General features: G+C 35.4%; 1 protein-coding gene across 5 annotated transcripts in view; it reads left to right on the top strand.

Annotated features, from left to right (window-relative positions):
- CNTN5 (contactin 5) overlaps nt 1-27,806 on the top strand; it is a 917,150-nt gene that overhangs the window by 561,651 nt on the left and 327,693 nt on the right. For all 5 annotated transcript variants that reach the window (XM_084894670.1, XM_084894671.1, XM_084894674.1 and 2 more), the window contains one exon: nt 18,983-19,078. In XM_084894670.1, the coding sequence (XP_084750796.1) occupies nt 18,983-19,078 (96 nt within the window). The remainder of the gene's footprint in view (nt 1-18,982; nt 19,079-27,806) is intronic.

Here is a 27,806-nt window from a genome sequence, read left to right as displayed (position 1 = left end):
GAAAGAAAATAATTACTGTAAAAACCAAGAAAATTTTTTAAAAATGAAATGGTTCAACAATCATAATAGAATGCCAAAACATATCATTTATGAAAACAGGGGGAAAAAATGATGAGGAGTGAACTGACACAATTAAAGGTGCAGATTGAAAGGAAGGACAAGAAAATGAAAATGAAGGGAGAAAATAAAAGGTCAGGAGAAGAAGAGAGAGTGACCTAAGAGCAGAAAGATAAATCAACGCAGAAAATCAAGCAATTATCAAAGACAAGATGAAGTAAACTTTTTAGGTTATAAATAGAGCTGAATATGTAGATCATATTGGGCTCATAATATTTTGTTGAAAATAATGAATATATATATATATATATATATATATATATATATATAATTTTGCAAGCCAATTTTTAGTAACAATGATGAAGAAAATGTAAGTATTTCTTTTTAAAATTGAAAAAAAAAATCCAGTTGACCTCAGTCTTCTCTCCTGTGAGCTAAATTATAATGAGAAAAGTCCCAGGGGAAAAGGAATTATAACCTAAAAAATATAAATTAGAGAAGTCGATACATCTGAATGTGAGACAAACATACTTCAGTTGTGAAAAACTCAGAAATACATCTCATAAGTGCACTTAAAAATTGAGAAGAATCACAATTTAAAATTTAAAAACTCCCACATATGTCTTGCTGTGAAGAGCTAAATACTTCATTTAAAAGCTACTTAATCATAAAACATACTTAATGGAAGGATAATGTAAAAAATGTGGAAAGCAGAGATAGCTAACATAAACCACAATAATTTAATTAAAACAGTTTTGGGCTCTCAACCAGATTATAATAATAAAGTCAGACAAAGGGAATGAGTAGTAAAAATGAATAGTAGAAAATCCTGCTAAGATCCTCATTTTTAATAGGGAAAAGATTAAAAAGTTGTTACACCATTCTTTATTAATAAAAATGCAATTACATTTTTTAAAATGAAACTTTAGAATTAGATAAGAGAGCTAGCAGATAGATATAACTATACATGTAAATGAATGTATTATATTATAACAAAATCAAGACAAAGAAAATGGACTTTATTTTAACAAGAACAGAAAAAGATTCAGTAGGAAAGCTTAAAACAGGAAACCATACAGAAAATGATGAAATAAGTTCAGACAAATCAGCTATGACAACAAAAGTAAGTGCATTAAATTACTCTATTGAAATTAAAATACCAGATTATCAAATATATGATGTTTATGTCTTCAGCTACACAAAATAAATATATAGATTATATATCAAAGAGTAGGCAAACTATGTTCTACAGAAAAATTTGGCAGAGATGGTTATAGAAAGTTAGACAAAGTACAAACAAAAGATGGACATTCATTGGGTCCTCATTAGTGCTGGGTGTTCTTTCAGATGTTGGTTATGGCATTAAATAATACAGACTCAGTACTAGCCTTTGTAAAGCTTACTGAAGGGAGCCAGGTATTTAATAATAATTTCACAGGATTTTTACAGTTAAGATAAAGGCAAAGAAAGAACTATTCGGTGCGCAAGCATATAACATTAGAGAAGAGGGAATATAGGGAATTGTGATTGAAGAAGTGCTATTTAAGCTAACATGAAAAAATAAAAATTTAGTGCACAGATACTAGTGTATGTGCTTGCTTATTGGGTGCACAGCTGTGAGTATTGAAGGGTGGGTAAGTGAGAAATAGCAGCACGGCAGGCAGAGGGAATAAGTGGGAGGACTACAATCAATGAATGAGCTAATAAATTTATATTGATAAAATTATAGTCAATAATGGGAAAATATAAAATGTGAACCTTTGTGTATTAATGGTAAACTAAACTCGTTATTGGGATATCCAGGAAAAATTGGCAACAGATAGCAGAAGTAAACAACTTTATCATTTATCTCCTAGTCTTCTAAATTTCTAGGAATCTAAAAAAAAAATTAATGTTAAAGAATCTATTTAGTATATCACAGAAATAGATATATTAAAATCTTATCAGATACTGAAAAGTTAATGGATCAAACTTCTATATTTAATTTAAAAAAACAATTGAGTGAAGTTTAAATTCTTAGTGAAACCTTCTTAGTTTCATTAAATTTACCTCATTGAAAGCAAATATTATCATTCACTAGAGAAATAGTTTAGGCAGACTGATGAAGAACAAAAACAGGGGAGCGAGGGCTGGGTGGAGGCTGGTGAAGCAGGGGTTGGGGGGCAGTGGGACATGGAGAAGCCTGTATTAATATAAACAATAAAAAATAAAAACACATGAATAAAAATAGAATTGACTTGTGATCCAGCAATCCCACCACTGGGCATTTATATTTGAAGAAAAGAAAATCCTTGAAGACCTAGTTGCACTCCCATGCTCACTGCTCACGGCAGATTTATTCACAAGAGCCAAGGTATGGAAACGAGCTAAGTGCCTGCCAGTGGTGAATGGGTACAGAAAGTGTGGTGTGTATACTGACAATGCAGTATTATTCAGCCTCAAGAAAGAAGGAAATCCTGACATTTGCAACAAAATGGATGAATCTTGAGCACGTTATGCTAAGTGGCATGAGAAAAACACAAATACTATATAGTACCATTTACATGTGGAATCTAAATTGAGAAGAAGAAAAACTCATAGAAACAAAGAGTAGAATGGTGGTTTCCCAGGGCTGAGGGAAAGGTGATAGGGAAAGGTTAGTAGAAGGGTATGAACTTTCAATTCTAAGATGAGTAAGGTGTGTGGATTTAATGTAGAACATGGTAATTATAGTTGATAATATTGCATTTTATAATTAAAAATTGCCAAGAGAATCAAACTTATGAGTTCTCACAAACACAAAAAAAGGAAAATATGTGAGGTGATGGATGTGTTAAATTGATGGTAGAAAAGGTTGCAGACTTGAGTCCTGCTAAATCAATGTTTCTCTTTCTCTCACTCTGTCTCTACTTCCTTTCTTTCTAAAATTAATAAAAATACATCCTCAGCCAAGACTGGTTTGGCTCAGTGGATAGAGCATTGGCCTGCGGACTAAAGGGTCCCAAGTTTGATTCCAGCCAAGGGCATATACCTTGGTTGCGGGCACATCCCCAGTAGGGAGTGTGCAAGTGGCAGCTGATGGATGTTTCTCTTTCATCAATGTTTTTAACTCTCTATCCCTCTCTCTTCCTCTCTGTAAAATGTCAATAAAATATTATATATATATATATATATATATATATATATATATATATATATCCTCAGTTGAGGATTAAAAAATTGATAGTGGAAATCTTTTCACAATATATATATATATATATATATATATATATATATATATATATATATATAAATTATCATGTTGTAAACTTTAAATATATTACAATTTAAATTGTCAATTATACCTCAATAATGTTAAAATATAATAAAGAACAAAATCATAAGCTTTCTCAATTTTTCTTCATATAAATTAATATTGATCTTGAAATTCTAACCAATTTATTAAAACAAATGAGATGAGAAAAACACACAATATATTGTTATTGAAAAGTGGCAAAATTAAGGTTGGCCCTGGCCGGAGTGGCTCAGTTGGTGGAGCAGTTTCCATGCACCAAAACGTTGCCTGTTCAACTCCCAGTCAGGGCACAAACCTGGGGTACAGGTTTGGAAGGCAGCCTATCAATGCCTCTCTCTCATATTGATGTTCCTCTCTTTCTCTCTTTCCCTCCCTTTCTCTCTAAGCAAGTCTTGGGGCAAGACTTATTAAAAAAAAAGTGACAAAATTAAGCCATGTTTGAAATAGGTTTTTATGCCTTGAAAGTGACCAGCTAAAGATAAAAACTTCTAAACTTTAATATGGTAGCTAGTCAGGAATTGCAAAAGAAAAAGAAGTGGCAATCACTACACAAAGAATTGTATAATTTCTAGGGGTGTTCTTTAAAAAACAAGTGAAACAAAGAAAATGAAAACAATGCTATTTGAAAGGCAAACTCAATATTTTTTTTGCTGTATCCTTAGTGTCACTAAGTACCCAGAACAGAGTAAGCATAGAATCTATATTTGTTGAAAGAAATATTGAGTTATTGAATAAATGAGCTTCATGAAGAAAATATCTTTCATATGATTAGTCTTATAGTCTCAGCAAACTAGTACAATTCCTTAAACATAGCAAGAATTCAATTAAATTTAATTAAAATTTAATTATTATTGGTAATAAACGAATTAATCTCCTGGGATTTCTCTTTATATTGTAATGCTCCCTTCTTTCATTATTCTCTTTCTAGACTAACTCATGCCTTCAAAATGTTATGTCAATACAGTTCCCATTAAAATGTCTCTTAGCTATTAAGAATGAGGACTCTGGAATCAGATGTCTCACTTGGAATCCCATCTATATTGCTTACCAGCTGTGTGATGTTGAACACTGGTGTATAACTTCTCTGAACCTCAGTTCCTCGTTACAAAATAAATAAACACAAATTTAGACTTATAAAAGTATCTAACCAAAGGGATATCTTTTAAAATTTAAATGAAATATACATATAAATATGTACTTTTCAGTTTGGTGGTTGATAGGTATTAGACTCTCAATAAATGCTATCATTATCATCTTGACTCCATTCTCCATATCTTCTAGAGATTTGGTTTGAGATGCCATTTGAAGTATAAGCTGATAAGATAATCATAATATTTATCACAACTAGTATTGGTCAGATCTTTTCAATTCAAGAACATAGAACGGCTTTCTTTTTATAAAATGAATACTCACGACACCACTCAAGTTTTATTCATTCAAAATTCATTAAATACCTAACAGTTTCTAACACATTATTCAAGCATGTAATGAATATTTATTTAATGAAGAAAAGTGAACGAATGACAAAATATGAGCTGCTATTTAGTGAAGATAGTACTAGACACTGGACACAGAATGAATATGCTACATATTCAAATAAAATAATGATATCAAATATTTTATTAAGGATTTACCAAAAACTAAGGCTTATTACTGGATAAATTGTAAGAATTACCCTCTGATAATACTTTTCAAGTATTATCATCCCTATATAAAAGTAAGGAAACAGACTTAAAGAAGCTTGTGTAAGTTACATGGGTAGTAAGTGAAAGAATACAAACAAGCACATGTCTTTCTAATTCTAACTTTTTTACTTTGCAAATATCCTATTTCTCTAAAGTCACTTTATAGGCTATATAAAAAGCCATTGACTCTCAAGTAGTAGAACATTATCTGTTAAGCCTTCTATTACTCTTAATTTTAGTCGACTAGACCAGAGGTCAGCAAACTATGGCCCATGGGCCAAATCTGTGTTTTTGTATAGCCCACAAGCTAAGGATCTATTTTCACATTTTTAATGGTTGAAAATTTCAAAAGATAATTCTTTGTCACATAGAAATTGCTTGATTTTCATATAATTTTATATTTTTCCTTTTGACCTGCAAATTCTCAAGTATTTATATCTGACCCTGTAGACAAAATGTCTGCCTAGCATTGGGCTAGATTCTGTGGGATGCCCTTCAGCAATGTGAGTAATTCATATGCCATAGCTGATTTACAGATAAATGTACCATGACCAACTAGACATATCAGCCCTATAAAATTTCTGGGAACTGTTTCCTTGTGCTTTAATACTAAAACAAATATATATATATATATATTTCCACTAGTATATTGAACTATTGAACTGATATGAAAACCAGTTTTGTTCTCCAAATAATTTCTTCATGTAATTAATGGGAATTTTCACACAAAAGTAATGTGTTTCCAATAAATGATTTAAATATGTATTCTGTCATTTAAAAATTATTTGCTACTTTCATGGAGATAAATCATATGAGAAAAGAGCAGTGATTGAGATTTACAGAGGTCAATTTGTAACAAGTGACTTTTTATATATGCATCATTTACTCATTCATTTATTCAACCTGTAATTATTGAATACCAGGCACTGGACTAAGCATAAGCAATTTTTTTCAACATTGATATACTGTATAATACATATGTGACTAGCTACACACTATACATTAAATCTTCCCTAAAGCTTGAGTATTATCCAAAGACCACTTTACATATTCATTCAGCCTAAATGAAGACCACAGATTGAAACTTCCTGAGGTAATTGAAGCTAGAAAAGTACACTGCTGCAAGGGCAGAGGAGAGAGATTTACTTTAAGGCAAAGAAGGCATAAGTTTTTTAGCAGAGATCTAAGATAGGTTGGAAATTGATCACTACTCTGCTGAGTTACTAAGTAAATAAGCTCCCTAAGATTTTTTAAATTAAACAGGGTGTAAATTATTCAGATAGAACTGTTGAGGTTATAGCTTGTAAAAGAAAAAAAAAATGCAAATATGCAGTGTTTGATTTAATTGTGCAACAGCAAATGAGCTAAGGGAATCAAGAAAGCAAACAATTTACATTTTAAAGCATTTGAGCAGGGGGCCATGAGTGTTGGAAGTGATTTGCAATACTCACAGCAGTTGAAAACAAATTTGGCAGAGCAAAACACTCAGACACACATATTAATTAATTATAAAAAGTTCTGGTAAAAAGAAAGTAGAAATCAAGAGACCAACACAGACATTCTCATACAATTCAGGACTCAGTTGAATGTGGGAGGGAAAAATTTATTGTTTGGCTCAAATATATAGTATACTCAGATACAAAAGTACGATTTTATATGCAGAGTCAAGTAAACTGTTTTTAAAAATCTACTCACCAGTTAATTGTAATTTTTTATTAGACATCTATATATATAAAAGCCGAAGTGACCATCTGACGGGCCAACTGTTTTACTGTCTGATGTGCACTGACCACCAGGGGACAGACGCTCAACACCAGGGGGCAGACGCTCAACTTGGCAGCTGCAGTTCTCAGATGGCACACCCAGAACCAGTCAGGAAGGAGCCCGATTGATTCTGGGATGCATCACTTGAGAACTACCCTCTCACAATCAAGGACCCTTTGGGGACGTCAGAGTACCAGTTCCAGCCCAATCCCCGAAGGCCAGACCAAGCCTCTAGTATGGAAAATCAGAGCTTGTGTAGAAAAGCTGTTCCGAGTAGAAGCAGATAGAGCTAAAAATTTCCTCAGAGGAGTGGAAAGGTATTTAGCAGAGAGTTGTTTCCCTATGAAAATAGGAAGTGTCCCAGAAATTTCAGATATTAATAGAAATAAATTAGATTTTTAAAGTCAGATAGGGACACCCTGATTTCACACAAAATAGAAGAGCAGACATTCCTGTCAATTTTAAACTTCATAGATCCATCTGGTGGCTTGGAGGTGTTATTGCATTCTAGTCTTCACTACAATCTAGGAATACAGAAGGATCTCATGTCCCATTTCCCGAAAACTGTACCCTTGGACTAATTCCTTTTACTTTTATCTCCTGCTTAACAAAGACTGGAACTGCATATATTTATATAGACAATAAAATATACCATATAAAAGACAATATGTGAAAAACTTTAAATATAATTAATTCATTTTGATATGAATGTAAACTCTTCTAATGTATAATTTAGAAGATAAGCAAGACACATTTTTCCCAATTATCTATAATAAAAAAATCATAATATGCTAATTAGACCAGACAACTGAATGACCTTCCAGATGTTTTTCTGGACGACTTTCCAAATGAAGCCAGGGCTGCGAGGGCCAAGCCCTTTGCATAAATTTTGTGCATTCGGCCTCTACGGGCTGAGATCTGCCCCTGTGTCCACCACAGTCTTGTGGCCCATACTTCCTTTCAAGGTGCACAAATTCATGCACTGGGCCCCTAGTAATATGATAGTTATCTTAGCCTTTTTTTCTATATTCTTTTACCTTAGATCAATCATCATACAACTACAGAAAAATGTAGTTTTGTAAATAAATGGAATATATTTTATGCCAATAATAATGTTTAAGCCAGTTATCAAAACATAAATACAAAATATAAAATTTCTTTAATTTACTATTCGTTGCAATAATAGGTATTAGAAATATTCTATCAAATGTTTTTTTGTTTTGTTTTGTTTTGTTTTTTATTGTTGACACTATTACAGATATTCCCCATTTCTCCTCCCTCCATCTAATCCCTGCCTGCCCCAAGCCTTTACAGTGGTGCCTCACACAACGAACTTAATTCGTTCCAGGAGCAAGTTTGTTATGCGAAAAGTTTGTTATGTGAAACGCGTTTTCCCATAACAATACATGTTAAAAAAAAGAATTCGTTCTGTAGCATAAAATATGCTAAGATGACATAAAAAAGATAAATTTTTTGTTATTATTTTTATTTAGATACATCTAAAAACATAATTTTTAAAAAAAAAAAACACACATTTTTTTAATTTTAAGACAGACTAAGTAGAGTCTACCGAATCTTGCACATCTTCATCCATTTTCTGCTTTTTGGCCGATGGTTTCATGAAAAACCTGTCCAAAGTCGTTTGTTTTTCTCTTTTCTCCAACATCTGCCGGAAATAATGGACAAGAGTATCAGAGTAAAGATCATTGATCCTGTTTGCTTCAGCTGAATCCGGATACAGTGTATTGAGTTTAACTTAAAAGGACGACTGCCGTGATACGTGCATGATTTAATTCGTAATGAAGAACCATTGCCGCGATACGTGCTTAAGTTAAGCGCAGTGACTAACGACTGCCTGCAGTGCCTGCGCGGAAGGATGCAGTACATCGGCAGCAATCGTGGAAGCTCGGGCGAAGCAGTCGTGGAAGCTCGGGCGACTTCGTTGTGTGAAACGAAGTTCGTTGTATGAATCATGAAATGAAGTTCGTTGTGTGCAGCGTTCGCTGTGCGAGGCGTTCTTTATGTGAGGCACCACTGTACCACATTATTGTCTGTGTCCATGGGCTATGCATATAAGAATACATGTTCTTTGGTTGTTAATTTCTTACAGTCCCTCCCACACCTCTCCCCTCTGAGATCTGTCAGTCTGTTCCCTGTTTTCATGCCTCTGGACCTTGAGGCATTTTTCTTGTCAGTTTGTTTTGTTCATCAGATTTCACATATAAGTGAGATCATGTGACTGGCTAATTTCACTTTTTATTATACACATTTATTTTGTATATTTATATACTATATTTATATATTTATGTTTGCAGATTTAAATAAGTTCTGAATCATAGGAAACATATAATTACACATTAAAATAAGTTCTGAATAATAGCTTAAAGTTAGAACTATAGGCAGTAAATTAAAATAATGGAATGTTTAGTATCTTAGAGATTATCCTGTCCACATTTGGAAAATTGTTTTCTTTCAGGCTCTATCTGGCTATGCAAGTGTTTCCTTTGGCCTGCACAGCGTTTATTAAAACTAATGACCCCAGGATGAAGCATACATTCATAATTATTATCTTACTAGGTGCACAATATTCATGCATTTGGGATGGGGGAGTGGTCCCTCAGCCCAGCCTACACTCTCTTGCAATTTGGGAACTTTTGAAGGATGTCCATCAGTTGGACCTAAGCCATCAGTTGGACTTCCTTAGCATTGCCATAGAGAGTAGAGAGGCTCCCACTACTGCTGCTGCACTTACCAGCTGTGAGCCCTGTGGGAGTACACTGACCACTACGGGGCAGATCCTGTGTCAAGTGTCTGCCTCCTGATGGTCAGTGTGCATCATAGCAACTGGTTGTTTAGCTGTTTGGTTGATTTGAATATTATCCTTTTATTATATAGGACTAGAGGCCTGGTGCATGAAATGCATGTGTGTGGGAGTTCCCCTCAGCCCAGCCTGCACCCTCTCCAAGGGACACCTCAGGAGATGTCCAACTGTTAGTTCAGGCCTGGCAGTTGGGCATCCCTCTCACAATCCTGGACTGCTGGCTTCTAACCACATGCCTGCCTACCTGGTCTTCCCTAACTGTCCCCCCTGCTAGCATGGTTGCCCCTAACTGCTCCTTGCTGCCAGTCAACTGCTGTGTCCCTGCCAGCCTAATCGCTCCTAACTTACCCCCTTGCCAGCCTAGTTACCCCTAATTGCCCCCCGTGTCAGCCTAGTCGCCCCTCACTGTCCCCCCTGCCAGCCTAATTGCCCCCAACTGCTCCCCCTGCTGCCCTGGTCGCCCCCAACTGCATGCCCTCCTCTGGCTTGGTTGCCCCTAACTGCCACCATCTGCTGGCCTGGTCACCCATAATTGTCCCCCTGCTGGCTTGGTCACCCCACACAGCCTTCTGTTCAGTCATTTGGTTGTCCCTCACTAACCACTGCTAGTCTGGTTGCCCCACACAGCCTGCTTGTTCAGTTGTTTGGTCATCCCTCACTAACCCCACTCTTGGCCTGGTCATAGGCAGCCATCTTGTGAGGGTATGAGGGTTAATTTGCATATTATCTCTTTCTTATATAGGATACTTGCAAGTCCACAGGCAGGTGGGTTTGTTTCCTTTGAATAAACTACATCTCTGATTTATAGATTTAGAAACAATTACAGGAAGGTTAAACCTTTGCTGCAAATTGCATAGCTAACTAATAGAAGAGTTCAGATTAGAAGTAATGTGTCATATTTTTCACAACAGTGTCTTTTATAAGATTAATCATAATGATGATAATTGCTTCCATTTATTATGCTGTGCCATGTGTTTTACAAACTGCTTTATATAAATTATTGTATTTAAGTTTTTTTTAAAAAAAAAACTATCTCGTGTGTGTGTGTGTGTGTGTGTGTGTGTGTGTGTATTTATCCTCATTTTACAGATCAAGAAACTGAAAGTGAGGGGTGAAATAGCTTGTCTAGTTTTATCACTCCACTTGTAATGATTGTCTGTAGTTGGACCAAGGTGGTCAGGTTGCTATATTCACTCATGGAGCAATTGTTGGCTGTGTACTACCCAGGGAAAGGCTATAACCTTAGGTGACCTGATTCTCTGTAGCAAAGGCAGTCTCTAAAGAGACCAAGAGCTGAAAGTTGTCTGTCATTGGAACTCCCAACAGCTGGACCAAGTCCTTCATTGAATAGGAATCATAGGCATACACTGCAGGGTACCCCACAGGTGGAGTGTATGTAAGTAGTTTCTATATTACTTATGTTTCTCCAGGAATTGTGGGGAGGGGGGAGGGAGAAGTGGGGGAAGAAGTAGGAGTTTGTTTTGAAAGAGTGTTGATGTAAAAGTATTGTCTAAAGAAGTGAGAGAGAATGGACTCCATAAAAGTTAAATTGGATGTATAGAAACTCTGCCAGGGTTCATAGGTTTTTGTACAAAGGGCCTGCCTGAAGTTCATGATCATGAATTTTGCAAACAAAACTTGTCATCATTGCTGATGTTTTTCTCCATCCCCATTCCCTCTCCCAGAGGAAAATAGCTAGCTAGTTCAATTTAACAAGCTTGAAGTTGTGCCAGGGGAATAAAATGGAGGAAGAAATGGGAAAGAAATCGTGGTTATAGGCAAGGAAGTAATTATCTCATAAGATATTATAAAAGGTAAAATAGCTAAAAAAAAAAAAAAAAAAAATACAGATAGGCCCAAAATCTTGACAGACAATAATAAGATCTCTGAGTTTTAGTAATTTATGTATTAAATTAATTGGTTTAACTAAAAAACACCTTCCCCCAATTTTGTGGGTCTAATTTCAAAATCATAATAAGTGCTATATATCTTTGTTATATTTTTCTTTTCAATGCTTGGCCTTATAATTTCCTGATATTTTTAATGAATTTAACACTGATCTTAGTTGGGGAAAAATTAGAAGTAAGCAAAAAATTTTTTAAAATAAAATTGCTTATCCAAAGTATAAAAAGTTAAGTCAAATGACTACAACCCCTGCCTGGGTTCATAGACTATTGTCACATAAGTTAAACAAGTTTACATACAACTTTCACATTTGAGATTACTTCAGGACACATATTACTCACAGCTGAAGTAGCTTTTTGTAATGCATATCAAGATATCAAAGAAAAGACCTAAGATGAAAAGCATTTTTTTTCACGCTCTTTGGATAATTTATCTCTTTACAAGAGCAATTACAATTTACTGTTTCACTTATAATGTAGATGAAATGTTCTCTTTCAAGGCAAACGTACACTAGCATGCTTTCATTTTCTCTTAATTGAAAACCCTTTGGATGATTCTTATTTAAAAATATGTAAAGTGAAAATGGCAAGAGATTATTCATCTGACCTGTCATAAATAACCAAGGGAAACGTGGGGATGAACAAACTTCCATTATAATGTGTCATTCTATCTTGTAGACTTCCCTCATCACATGTCCAGCTGTATCTTTATTCAATTCTTATCTTCATGTAATAGATGTAAAGTACTGATTTCAGAGAGGAACAGAGAGGGAAGGTTAGAAACATCAATGATGATAGAGAATCATTGGTTGGCTTCCTCCTGCACATCCCCTACTGGGGATCAAGCCCACAACTGGGGCATGTGTCCTTGACCACTAATGAACCCAAGACCCTTCGGTCCACAAGCCAACGCTCTATCCACTGAGCCAAACTGGCTAGGGCAGAAAGTATTTTTTAACATACCTCTAATTAACCCAACTGATATTCTTAAAAGACAAATTTTATTAACAATTAACCTTTTTTTTATTGATTTCAGAGAGGGAGAGAGAGAGATAGAAACATCAATGATGAAAAAGAATCATTGATTGGCTGCCTCCTGCATGCCTCCAACAGGGGATTGAACCCACAACCCAGGTATTTGCACTGACTAGGAATCCAACAGGGACCTCCTGGCTCATAGGTCAATGTTATGTTCAACCACTGAGCCATGCTGGCCAGGCTACAAGTAACATTTTTTTAAAGTGATGTGATATCTCATCACAGATGACATGACAAATGTTTTAAAGAATTGTAGCATGACTTCATGAGAAAAATACATTGAAAATTCCAATTTATGTCTTCCAAAATAAATATAAGAATTATTTTTCCATTTTCAATAAATTTCTCATTTCTGTCTTTCATCTGTCAGAAATGATTTCTAATAAGAGATTCTTTTGAAGATTACTTACAAATTCCTAAAACCAACTTGGTCTCTCTTCCAAATGTTGGATTGCTTTTGTTCTCATACCTTTTTCAAACAACCACATTGAGTTTGATTTGTCAACTCACTGGTTATTCACTGTGTGACAATAAGCCATGTTTTTGTTTGACTTTCACATATATTTAATAATTTTTAAAACAGAGAAATTAATATTTAATTTCCAGAATGCCTGACATAGAATGTGTTGGTAGACACTATGATTATTCATCCTCAGTTTCTCTGTATTTCTCTTTGTTTTAAACATTTTAGAATGTTAAAGATAGTTTCTGAAGGAGGTCTGATCAATTTTCATTACAGGATATTTACATAGGACACGAAAATCTGACAATGCTCTGAATAATCCTATGATGATAATAATAGGGACAAGAGTACCACTGTCAAAAGTGAGGAGAGACTTTAATAGGCCATTACCTTGCAAGTGAAGCAGCAAGCACCAAGTCAATACTAGAAAACCTGTCAAAGGTTTTTATAGAAATCATAGAAGTGAAAACCATGAGGCCCCTCAGAAAGAGCACCCCTCCTAGTTCCTCAAGCTTACAGTCTTATATATGCATTTGATAATGAGACTTCAGCATTAATTAAACTCAAATAGTATTTTGTCGTTTTCAACTGTTTTTACTTTCTGTAAAGATTCAAACTCAATTTCAGGAAGTTTGGAATTCAGGCATCCTCTCAGAATTCACAGCACTTTGAACCTGGAGAATTAATTGAGAATGCCTGGAGCACTCACAGTCTGAGACTGCGGGCACCGCCCCAGGATGAAGGTGTAACCCAGCACAGTTACATCCATGCCCACTCCTTCTTCCAGACTCACACCTCCCGCAAGCCAGACATCGCCACTTATTTTTAACAGGTTTAAGCCTAGGAAATTAGTGTCCAGGAGACAAATGAACCTCAGCACATCATTTCTAATTGTGTAAGACTTGTGTTCTCGCCTTGACCCCTTTCCCCTCTCTTCCCAATAACTTGCTAATCAACTGTATTAAACAACTATAAGATCGGTGTTCAGGACCCTTGATGCACTTTTCTTCTTGTCAGTTTCCTTTAACCTCTCTTTATCCAACACTTTTAAATATGTCACTTTTCTAGGGAATGGCTTTTGAAATAGTGTGTGTGTGTGTGTGTGTGTGTGTGTGTGTGTGTGTGCGCGTGTGTGTTTCACACTATAACTATTTAAAGTATTTCAGTGGCCGAAACTGGTTTGGCTCAGTGGATAGAGCATTGGTCTGCGGACTGAAAGGTCCCAGGTTTGATTCTGGTCAAGGGCATGTACATTGGTTGTGGGCACATCCCTGGTAGGAGATGTGCAGGAAGCAGCTGGTCAATGTTTCTAGCTCTTTATCCCTGTCCTTTCCTCTCTGTAAAAAATCAATAAAATATATATATTTTTTAAAAAAAATAAAGTATTTCAGTGAGTGAAAAACCTTCCTACTTAGTTTGCGAAGTTGCTCAAACCTCTGTACCACCCACCATGATCTCTATGAAGTCTTGCAGGAGAATTTCTCTTAGATCTTTTCTTTAATTTTTATTTTATTTTATTGTTGACAATATTACAAACGCATCCCATTTTCTCACTTTTTGTCTCCCTCCTTCCAACCCCCATCACACCTCAGGCCTTCCCCATGCTATTGTCGGTGTCCCTAGGTAATGCATATATGCATATATGTTCTTTCGTTTATCTCTTCTTATTCCCTTCCCCCACCTTCACCCTTCAGATCTGTTATTCCTCTTAGATCTTAATACCCAGTAATACTGTACTTCTCTTGAGTTACTAAAAGTTTTGACCTTACAGTAATCATGATCTCTAAGACTGGGGGCATAACCATATTTGTTTTGCTCCTTGTAGGTTTAGCATCAAATTCATTGTCAACTTCTAATAATTTACAAATGTATATAACATACTAGAGGCCCCGCACTTGAAATTCTTGTGCAGGTAGGGTCCCTAGGCCTGTCCTGTGATCGGGGCCGCCTTCCCCAGCTGCCTGCAGCTGGCTCCTCCCCATGCCGCCACCCACACCCAGTTCCCCATTCGCCATCAAGTGATCGGTGCTTGACTGCTCAGGGGAAGGGACCAAGAGATGATCAGTGCACCTCACAGTGACTGGTCCAGCAGTCATTCTGGTTGTTTGGCCTTTGCTGTTATGGTCAATTTGCATACTACCCTGTTATCATATAGGATAGAGGCCTGATGCTCCGGTGGGGGTCAGCTGGCCTACCCTGAAGGGAGTCCTGGATCAGGGTGGAAGGAGCCCATTGCGGGGGGGGGGGGGGGGGGGGGGGTGTAAGGCTGGCCTGGGCGAGGGGCCTGGGGCAGTTTGCAGGTCAGCCATGCCCCTAGCTACATCTGGTCTAATTAGCATATTACCCTTTTGTTAGTATAGATATTCTTAAGTGCTTATCTTTCCATATATATATATATATATATATATGTATATATATATATATATATATATATATATATATATATATATATATATAGTATTCTTACCACACATACTCTACCTTCACTTGGAATTTGTCAACTACCTGTTTTTCTTTTTGTATTATATACATATATGTTTTAAACTGTCTCAATCCTTTGTGGGATAATTCAGGGGAAAAAAGAAAGGAGTCAAGAAGGCATGCAGAAAGGACAGAAGGCAGGAAGAAGGGAGGGAGGGAGGAAGGGAAAAAAGGAAGAAGGGAAAAGAAAAGGAAAGAAGAAACTTAAAATGTATGTGTGTATTTGTATGTGTGTGTATGTGTATATATGAAAGTGAGAGAGGAGAGAGAGAGAGAGAGAGAGAGAGAGAGAGAGAGAGAGAGAGAGAGAGAGAGAGAGAGAGTATATTGGTGTGCTTGTAGCTTACATTTAATAGAATAATGAAAGCATCTGCATGGGAAATGTACATGGCATATGGCATGCACTGGTAACTCATAAGTATGACTGTGACAGTTGGAAGCTATGATGGTTTGGGCTCATGCATCTATTCAGTGGCACAGACTCCTCTGAGCTGGGTCTTTGGACAGTTGGCCCAAGTACGTATGATTAGCTCATATATCTAATCTTTTCTCTGCAGCTTTTCTGGATCACCTGTCTTAGTGTTCTATGTGAAGTTTGCACTGGTAAAATTTTGCTAAATGAATTGAAGAAATTTGTCTCCCATCTTGTCAACAAGCTTCAAATCACACATCCTAAATCTACATTCTCTCAGTTTCATCATTAATTTGAACACCTCTTCTTATCTGCATTGTTTATCGAGGATGAATAGGTGTAATAATTCTGTAAGCTGCAGTTCTGGTTAAAGATTCACTGTTAAGCTACATGAGCTTCTGAACTTGGAAAGAACATAAGAAAGACACAGCCCAGGACCCTGTGAGTCTTGACCACAAACTTCCTCTTCCAGCCTATTGCTTATGTATTTGTCCATACCCTTTAGAGTAAGTCTAGAAAAACGTTTATTTCAGTTCACATTTCAAACCTGAATCTTTTGTTTCATTCCTCTCCTTAATGTATCAGAATGTGTATCTATTAAATAATGCGATAAGCACCAAAGTCCTCTGATGAGTTCCTCCCAAGAGATTAGCTGCTTTCTGTTAGCAATGAGATAAAAACAATAGTTTTATTGTCACTCAGATTGCTTTCTCTATTGTCATCTCTACTCTAACCAAAAAATTTCCCCATAAATCATTCTGCCTCCGATCAAGCAGAATCTTGAGTGACACAAGGACCACTTTTAGGTTACAGAAATATTTCACTTTTTTTTTTTTTTATAGGCAGAAGGATTTAAATTAGAAAAATGCACTCCCCATAAAAATGCAGACCTCTTTTCAGTGTTTTTCTATATGTCTTTATGAAATATAAAAATGATTTATTCACAATTGAAAAAAATAAACTTATGTTTGTACAGCTGGTGCTATAATACCTAGGAAATAATGACACAGAGATAATTCCAGGAGGACATGTTGAATTGTACCAGTGTTAACAGGTGACACAAAATAAAGTAATTACAGATGAATGTTATCTTTTGGGTCATTGTGATCTCAAAACACAAATCAGGTCATAACAATTCCATAATTTTCTTTTCTGCCTTGTGTCTATTTTCTAGCTCATGCCTATACTTGAATTTCTCAGGAATAGGCACTAATTTAGCACTGTTTTCTATTAAAATATTCTTTTTAACTATAATAGGTTGATTGGAAATGTCATAAGAAGCATAACATAAAGTTGTAGTGGTAAATGTGTTGGAAGCTACACTTATACTTTTCAGAAACCATCTAGGAAATAGAGTTAAAATAAATTGATATGCAAACAGCTTTCCAGAGTTTATAAATCCAATGAAGATGACGAGAAGAAAGTAAAACGATGAATTCTCTAATCCTTATGGAGCAGCTCCTGCACTGTGCTGAGCAGAGGCAAAGCAAGTCAACTCAGAAACCATGCCATGCTTGGTTTTCATATTGAGATCACATGTTAGAAAAATAAGAAAACTTCTATCTCTAAGAATTTAAAGCCATGAGTCGCAGATATCTGAAATTGGATGAACTTGATTTTTTACTAGAAGTTAGTGTGTATGTTTTCAAATGTAAACAACAACCACCAACAAAAGTAGAACTGGGACAATGCTCTCTTGCCACTTGGAGACACACAAAAATATTTATAATGAAACAGAATTAGGTGTAAAATGCTAAACAGTTTTTTTTAAATAATGAAAACCTCTTTGACTACTTATTTATAATTCTGCCATTGCTATTTATTAGCCCTTTATGATTTTGAATGTATTTAGCATTATTTTATTATAAATTCAGCATATAAGTAAATTGTTAACCATCTCTCACAATATCTTAAAAAGGTTCTTAGGATATCGAAGTCAATGATGTATCTCCTTCATATCCACTTAAATATATTTTCCTTGACTGCTTGTTTTAATCATTTGTCAGATTAACAAAGATTAAATTTGAGTGTCTACATTGTATTACTCTAAAATACACTATTTTATCATGAAATATGAAAAGTTGAAGGAAGTCTCTTTTACAATTGATGAATAATGGAAGGAAAGGCAGAACATTTTCCACAAGAATTTCTCACCATGGGAACATGGTTTTACAGAGAATTCTGGGACAATGTTTACTTATGAAAATACTGAGCTCCTACCATTTCTAAGAAACTATTCTAAATATCATGTCTTTGATCAACCTAGCCCACAAAATGGGAAAGGTACATATCTACTGAGCAATATATGTATTAATAAACAATATGAGAAATGCAAATATTACACATAATTCTCTTTTAAGTGACTTTATTTTTAGGACAGTATTCAAAATTGTGGAAATGTCACATAATTTAAGGGAAGGCAATTGAAACCCAATTAATGCTATAACCCTTCAGATCTATACGAGTTTTGATTGCTGTAATACTCCCAGCGTAATCAAAATAGATGAGTGTAATTAATTCATAAGGCCATTCCAGGCTTCTATAAAATGAAAGCAACATGACTGATCCACTCACATTTACAGAAAAAGATCATTTTATAGCCTCATTATGTTTCGCTAGAGCACAAGTCTCTAATTTGACAAACGCATGCTTGGTTTTACACACTGTTCCCAGCATGACCCATAATGAGGCATGTGGTTGGACAGCAGGTACCCCTAACCACTTCTATTTCTCTTCTCACTATGAATGAATGGGTTTTATTGGCAGTAGAAAAATCAATGCATGGGAAATATTATAAAGAAATAAAAGAAAGATGTTATGTGTTATAAATGTATTGTTTAATTTCTTGTTGCACTGGCAACTTGTATGCACTGTAGATAAAGAGTGTGCATACTGTCTGAAAACAATGGTATTTAAAATGGGCTGGCATAGATTTCTTTTTAAGGCCCTCCTCTCCCTGCTTAACAAACAAGAAGAAACCTTGTCTGGGTAGGAGAGAAAGGTAAGTACAAGTTACAAAAGTACAATAGTAGTTCTTTACACGCCTGTAAGCCCTGTGTCTAAATGCTGTGTTGTGTTGACAGATCTGGGGAATTTTAGTGGCCGGACGAGAAGTGCAGTGTCTGTGAGGGAAGGCCAGGGGGTTGTTCTGCTGTGCTCGCCTCCGCCTCATTCACCAGGTACAGTAGGATTCATTCTCTCTTTCTTCTGCTCTCCTTTTACTACATGCTCCCACTTAGAGGGTGCGTTGACTGGGGAACCTCTAGGGGAAATGTTCATGGTTTCCTTGAAATGTGTCAGAGTTCCAGGCGTGTAATTAAAGATCAGATACTGGAAATATCCCCGGACAAGAGACTGAGCTCCTATGATAACATTGTTTTATTGCCGTTTTCACTCCTGACTGTTGCAATGATGTCTCTGCCTGCCACCAATGAGGAATATATTGCCTGGAGCACAGGGGAAGTGATAAGCTGAGAGAGTAAAAAGCTTTCGAAATTATTGGGAGTGTCAGAGTTGAGTTCACTGAATACCAATGTGCCTCTTGTCTCAGAAGATAAGCTGGACACTGGGTTGTGTATGGTTTTTATCAAACGGGAACAAAAAGAGCTAAGACATATTTTTTTATGAGTTTCAAGTAAAACTATAGTGTACTTATCATTTTTTGGCCACTGGAGCTCTTGTAAAAGTCATGACGAGGTAAGTACTTGATGGAGTTTGGAGTAACATGATAGTAAATTGTGCTCAGGTTAATTATAGTCCCTTTTGCCAACTCAAAGCTAATTGTACTCATTTTGTTTGAGTCCTATAACTTAAAATGAGTACCGTATAGCAGTGTCCAGCATCTGAGAGAGAAAGAGAGAGAGTCAATGTCTGTTTCTATATGAGAAATAATGAAGACCTTAGAGTTAACAATTGAAAAAAGAATTCAGGGTCCTGGCATCTCTATAATTTTTTTTTTTTACTGTAAATGCCACACTTGTTTTTAGGTTGTACTATTGGTCTAAAAAAGGGGTCCGATTTTGTCCCACCATAGATAATTCTTATCATAAACTACAATAGGACCTTGTTCAATTTTCTTAAAGAGTTTCTCACCTTTACCTGATCCTCCTCCTAGTGTTTTTAATGGAAAGAAAAGTACATTATATATCAAAAAAGAAAACATTTGAAACAATTTTGTCTTGAAATTATTGGTAGTAATAATTTCTGAGTTGCACCTACTTAAACCTTACATGTCATTTCAGTTACTCCATTCCTTCTGTGATCTTTACTGAGACTTTCCAGTAAAAAGATCTAGTTTCACCTGCATGTGATTTAAGATCTAGATTCTTTCAAGACAATGTGTTTTAACTCTTTCCTTATAGATAAGACAAAATAATTTTAACAAGTTTAGGAAAATCCTATAGCATTAATATATGTGATGTCTAATGAGTTATTAGACAGATTTTGTTTGAAAAGCAGTATTAGATGAATAATTACTCTGGATAAAAAGGAGGCTGAGGAAGAGGAGAGAAACCAATAGGCTCCTTAAAGGATAAAAGTATTCACTGGCAGATTTATAGGAATAAATAACATGAAGTGACTCATGTGGGGAAAAAGCAAGATTTTCTGAGATATAATTTATATTGCAAGGCTGTTGGAACTCGTTTTAAAATTTTTAAATGGCAGAGGATGATACAAGAAATAAAACTGCCAGCCTACATACACATATACAGATTATCTCATTTGCAAAGAAAACTACATAGAAAAGATTTCCAGTGGGAAAGAAATAGTATCATGAATTGCATACACCATAAGTGTAAGATAAAAATATGTATTAGTAATGGATTCAATAAAAATGTGATCTCAGGTTGAGACTATAAGAGAAAAGCCAGATGATTGATTGCTATCAATCACAATTACGACTTATTATAATTTCTTAATTAAATCATAAGAAATATTAGACTGAATATATAATTTAAGATTGCAGGACAGGTTGTATTCTACTAAGCACTCATTGTTATGTCAAATTATCTATTCAAACATCAGTGTTATCACAACAAAGCTTTAGGGGAGATATGCACGATCCAATATAGCTGAGCATTCAGGCCAATGTCTAACACTTATCAGATGAGTAGTTACCCTGATCAGCCCAATCCTACACATCTTTATCTTTGTTGAATATTCTTTCAAGATTCTGGCTCCAATGGAAACGTTTATATTCCCCAAAAACTTTTAGCTTTCCTAAAGCCTTTTATAGTTATGGCTATTTATTCTCTCAAATTGTATGTACACTGTGAGTTTGGAATGTTTGTATCTCCTTTCTCCTCATTGCCCATTCTCTGTTATTCCTCTTGCAAACCCTCAGTTTTGAATTTCAAACCATCAGACTCTACTCTTTCTTGTTGCCATCATCAACACGCTCCCTGCTCATTCCCTTTATTTCTTGAGATTTTTCTCCACCAACTCTCTCAGCTGATAGCCATTTTATTGTGAAGGAAAGCAATTAGAAGATAACGCCCATAGCCCTCAACCTTCTTCACCAAATCACACACTCACATTAGCTTCTGTACTGACAGGCTCTAGCTTCTCCTTTTTAATATAGAGACATTATTGTGTTTCTAAGGCAGTGGTCAGCAAACTGTGGCTCTTTGGCCCCTTGAGTGTAGCTCTTCCACAAAATACCACAGCCTGGGCGAGTCTATTTTGAAAAAGTGGCATTGGAAGAAGTTTAAGTTTTAAAAATCTGGCTCTCAAGATAAATTTTAATCGCTGTACTGTTGATATTTGGCTCTGTTGGCTAATGAGTTTGCCGACCACAGCTCTAAGGGTAATTCCTAAACTTGTGGCCTCAAATCTTTTTTTTTTTTTTTTGTCCTCTTCCTCTTCTTTCTCCTTCTCCTCCTCCTCTTCCTCCTTTCCTTTCTTCTTCTTCCTTCTTTTTCTCCTTCTCCTTCTCCTTCACCTTCTCCTTCCCCTCTTCCTCCTCCTCCTTCTTTTTACCTAGCTAAAGAAGTCTCTTCAGTAATTCTCTCTTCTGCATCTTTACCAGAGATTGTTTATTCCCTTCCGGATCATTCTCAACATCATGCACCGTTACTTCCCTTTCTCAACTGAAAACACAACAAAGCAAAGCTCTCTTGACTCATGTCCTCTTTCAGCTATTTTTTTTTTCTTCCTGCTCCTCTTCAAATCAAAACTCTTCAAAAGCTTAATCTGTGCATATGCTATCTAGTGCCTCTCTTCTAATTCTGTCTTCCTGTCTCTTTCTGGTATTCCTCTGATTCCTGTTCCCTGTCTCTTTCTCTCTTTTTAACAGATTGAGGTGAAATGTGATTCACGTTATCCACATGGAAAAATAAAATGTGGCATTTTAGAGTTTTGCCAAAGGAACAAACTGAAACATGGAGTGTTGAATTTACTAGTTGAGACCACGACCATATTGAGACATAGTGCTTTAATTTTAATGCCCTACTTAATCAATTAAAGGGAAAAAATTTAAAGTGTCTCGGAGAGGTTGAGTCAAAATTTCTTGCAAAAGAGGCAGAGTAAGTATAGAAAGAATAATCCAGGACTACTCAGTGAAAGAGCATTGGGTTTGATACCTGCTGTGACACCCATTAGCCATGACTTCAACAATGGCCTTTGATTTAGTGAGGTGAGATTGTATTTTGTGGCATGAGCAAATAACATGTATGTACTAGAAATCTACGACCCAGATTTCTGTCTCATCTAAATAGTCATATAGATCATCAACTTATCATCACATACCTATTTAACTGATGCATTATTTTATTTTATTTCCCACTTTTGATTTACTTCCTTCTTTCAAGTCATAATTAGTTTATCTTATTTTATCAGATATTTATTATGTGAAGTGTTAAAAGTAAAAGTTTACTAATACTTTTTATCTCCCCTAGTAGATTAAATATTTATAAATGATTTTAGAGAGGAAGGCTGAGGGAGTGAGAGATAGAAACATCAATGAGAGAGAATCAATGATTGGCTGCCTCCTGCACTCCCCTTCCTGGGGATGGAGCCCACAATTCAGGCATGTGCCCTAACTGGGAACTGAACTGTGACCTCCTGGTTCATAGGTTGACACTCAGCCACTGAGCAACAGTGGCTGGGCAGATTATAAATTCTTTATGGGTACAAAACTTACCACAACTTAGTTATATCCCCAATGCTTAGCACAGTTCTTGACATTTGGTAGGTATTCACTTACTGCATGTTAAAGAACTGACTGAATGTGCTGATTCTAACAGTTAAGTTTTACAGGATTTTAGATAGTTCCTCTTAACCTCCTGGTATCAGTTGACAGCAACCAATATTTATGACAGATATTTGGGTCACCTAATATTACATTCAAATATTATAATTTCAAAGTATAACAACTACTATGATTCAGAGGTAACTATGAAATTATAATTAGTTTATACATCAGAGAATATTAAATAATATTCAGAAATCGCCCCAAAAATCTATTTTCTCATTACCTCAAATGGATGTGTACAGTGAACAATTTTTTGTGAATAAAAACAAAAGCTAGAATTGCCTTTTTTGCTAAATTTTCCTCTTTACTTCCCAAGAGATCTTATTAATTCCTGTCAGTAACATCTGTGAATGAATGCATCTTGATTGGATACTGAAGGGCTTATTCATGTACCAGGAAATAAATATATTTTTCTAAAGTATTAATCACATCTGCTCAAGATTATTTTGGTTGCTAAAAAAAACCTCTGTCAGTTTAGTGATTTTGAAATTCAAGGTTATACTGTAAAGAATATCTGTGTGGAAATGTACAAATAATGCCAATAAAACCTATAACCATATAAAGCATTATTTTATGGTTTAGAGGTTATCTCCACAGATACTTTGAAAAAAAAAGAAGTCAGTAACTACATTTTACTTTAAACATGTTTTGGTCCTATTTTGTGCAGAAACATAAATCTACTGGTAAGAGACACATTGGAGTTGGGCTTAAAATGTACAAAATATTATGTTCTAGTTAAAATATATATATGACTATACCATTGTACAATATAATAATCATATTTTCACAATTAGTATGCTATGTAATTCTTGAAAAATATATGAGAGTTAGAGATTATTATGATGCCTGTTGTGTTGATGAAGAATCTATTAGAAAGATTAAATAAAACACTTAAGCTCTCATACTTTGCAAATGATGGAACCAGGGTTTCAATCTTTGATGTATTTTATACCATACTAGAGGCCTATTGCATGAAGATTCATAAGAATAAGCTTTCCTTCACCTGGCTGCTGCCACCGGTTTTCCTCCGGCACCCAGGACCCAGGCCTTTGCTTGGGTTGGCTGGGGAATCTGTAGTCTTTGCTCCCAGCCAGCTGGGAGCTTCCAGTCTTTGCTCTCAGCCCAAGAGCCTCTCATGTAGCTCCTTCTGCTCCTGCCCTCCTCCTCATAGCAGGCATCCCACCCCGCCTGGCCACTCCACTCCTGCATATGCAAATTAACTCTTTGTTGAGTTAATTTGCATATTCACTCTCGATTGGCTGGTGGATGTCAAGGAGGTATGGTCAATTTGCATCTTTCTCTCTATTAGTGTAGATAAGGTTAATTTTGGTTAAATAAAGCTTTATGAAAATTCTTATAGCATGAATATAAAGAAGATTTTTTTTTAACAATGGAATTATAGACTTCTCAAAAATAATGCTTATTTTATGATTATATCAAATGTTTTACTTATCTTTTTATTCAATAAATTTTTACTGATTGTCTATTCTCTTTTAACTAATGAGTTTAGGCTGTTTATATTTATTTCTACTATCTTAATTTGAACTTGTAATCCTGTTTTTTCTATAATTCATTTGCCCTCTTTTCATATTCACTATCATTTTTTAATAACAGAAGGTTTTTTAATTGTATTTTTCTTTCTACTTGTTTCAAAATTATATATTTTATTTCTGTTATTTTAGAAATTATAATTAAAATCATGATGTGGCTACATGACATCATTTGATCACTTTAAATTTTATTGCTCTTGGTAATTAATTGATCTATTTATTCATTGTCAAATAGAATTTGAAGAAGAAAAGGAACTCAAGTTTATGGCTCTGTTACTATTTCCTATTAACTAAGAAATAAAATTGTTTTAGAACAAAATAAGACTAATTGAATTATGGATACCTATAGTTATGACAGAAAATTGAATAGGTACATTTGAAGTGTAGAAAAGGAATATAAGCAAAATATTATGACTTTAGGCACAATCAACATAAGATTGTTAGAGATTTCTCAGGAACACTGTTTACATTAAGAACAGCATATGCTTTTTTTAAAACATATTTTATTGATTTTTTACAGAGAGGAAGAGGTAGAGAGAGTTAGAAACATTGATGAGAGAGAAACATCGAACAGCTGCCTCTTGCACACCCCTACTGGGGATGTGCCCGCAACCAAGGTACATGCCCTTAACCAGAATTGAACCTGCGACCATTCAGTCCACAGGCCGCCACTCTATCCACTGAGCCAAACTGGTTTCGGCAAGAAAAGCATATGCGTTTATTTCTGTACTAACTAGTAGAGAAAAAGAGAACTAGTATTTTAGTTTCTATGATACCAAACAACTTAAATAACTTCCAGTTACTAAAATAATTTGTGCATTTGTGTGGCATAGTTTAGGTATATTTCAAATCTACACTGAAATTACTAATATCTACAAGGTTACAATTTTTCCTCCAAATGGTTGTACATTTAAGTTACTTGTTAAAATGCAAATGATTCATGGACTAAGGATTGTATTACTGTAGTTTTCAAACATTCAAGCTCTAGAAGCCTGAAAGGTTAATGCATCTCAGAAGCACGAGGCAACTTAAGGTTGTGGTTATATCCTCAATAGGAAATAGCCAGAATTATTCCTTGACATCTCTGATATTTGTAGAGAACAAGGTACAAAAAGAGCATAAAAGATGCAAATGCTGTCTCAACAAACTTGACAATAAATAGGAGAAACACATAAAGCAATTCATTGGCAGAGAAAAGACATAAAATATAAGGAACAGATTTCAAAAATATATTATCATTTTTTTTAAGTTATACTGACCAGACACCTAATTCATATAAACTGCTCTCAATTCTAATAGCCCAGTATCTTTTTGCCTTGGTGATCTTGTGAAGTCATGGGGTATTGAGTCCTAAGCAAAAGAAATTCCCAGTCTTTGATACATCTGATTCCCCACAAATTAAAAACCACAGACACAGGTCCATCCAGCTCTCCAAAACATGTTTTGCAAGCTAACCAGAACTTTTACCATCACTCCTCCAATCACCGAACCATGGTGGCACCCTTGTCACTCATGGGGAATACTAGTTAGTGCTCAATGAATACTGGTCTCAAAGTAAAGGAGAATAAAACCACAATAATTGGTTATATAGTAAGAACCAAGAAAACTGGATTAAGGGCATTATGTAAAAATGTACACATGAAACATTTTATTTCTGCATATATATTTTGAGCCCTCATTGAATATAGTAGAATGTATAATGATCTATAATAGCAAATCTCCTGTGCTTAAACACACTGCAAATACAGTATATTGAACTTGGTTGTCTCTTTCACAATTCCTCTAATATATCTTTTTTTTTTTCAATTTAGAAAAATACTCATATAGCAATGGACACTGGAGACTAATCACCCTGGTCCTGTCCCAGATGCTAAACCTTAGCAGCCCCTCATTGCCCATAGCCCTCGGACTCCTCCTCTGTGAAGTATTGGTTAAGATAGAGCTAAGGAGGCGTTCAGGTTTCATATATAAGTTATAACACTCAGCTGAGACATTCTATACTTAAAAAAAAATAGAATTTTTGTTTTCTTTAGAGTGAAAATATTTTTACCTCAACCTAATGTAAAACAGGGAGACAGGTTCACAAGCCTCAAATCCACTGTAGAACCAGGTTCTGTATAACTAAACAGACCCAGAGAATACAAGTAGGTGGTTCCAGAAACAATGTGAATGTGATGAGGGATACTACATAGTCTCTGCTTCTAAATAATATACTAAACTTTTATAATATTTCACCTGGAATTTCGACTCAGAAAGCCAGGGATTCCTATCCTGACTGTGACACTCAATTGGCTTTGTTGGTTAAATTAAGCCTGATCTTTTCTGTAAAGAAAGAGCAATAAAAACTACCTCACAGGACTGTTGTAAAAATGAAGAGATCATTTATGTAAAGTAATTAGCCTGATGCTTAGAAGATAGTGAGTACTAAATTCAATTTTTCTTGAAGATTTATCTTCAAGAATCCTCTTTAAAATGCTTGTGAGAGAGGTGACACCTTCAATTATTAGCTGCTAACATTAATTACCAGTTGGCAGGTATTAGTTGCCATCAAACTGACAAGGCAATTAGAAGATGAGTGGCACTTGGAAATGTGAATCTGAGGGTTTTCGATGGGAAAGGGACCGGAGAAGAGAAAAATAAAACCAGACAGTGAAGTGAAAGGGCACCAGGTATCATTGCTCTCTTCAGGGGTTTCCTCATCCTAGAATAGTTGGTAGCAGAAATTATTCTCATAGAACAGATCTGTATTAAATGGGAACCAAAACTTTACAAAGGTAAAAACAAAGCATTCGGTTGAAATTTTTTTCTTCAAAAATGAAATTTTACATCACAAAATCTAAGTCTCATAACTTAAAAATAACTGCAGCTATGAGAAAAAGCAACTCAAGAAGTAGTTTTGCATCCCTTTTCCTACAAAATAGTAAGATAGTATGACACTCCCTGCTTCAGCCTTTGTGCCAAGATAACAAAAAGTACTGAAACCAATTTGGCTCAGTGGATAGAGTATTGGCCTGCAGACTGAAGGGTCCCAGGTTTCATTCTTGTCAAGGGTATATACCTTGGTTGCGGGCACATCCCCAGTAGAAGGTGTGCAAGAGGCAGCTG

This window comes from Pipistrellus hanaki (genome assembly GCF_964339955.1).
Source record: "Pipistrellus hanaki genome assembly, chromosome: 9".
In the NCBI taxonomy this organism is placed as follows: domain Eukaryota; kingdom Metazoa; phylum Chordata; class Mammalia; order Chiroptera; family Vespertilionidae; genus Pipistrellus; species Pipistrellus hanaki.
The sequence above is the reverse complement of the archived record's forward strand: the minus strand, read 5'-3'. Positions and strand labels throughout refer to the sequence as shown.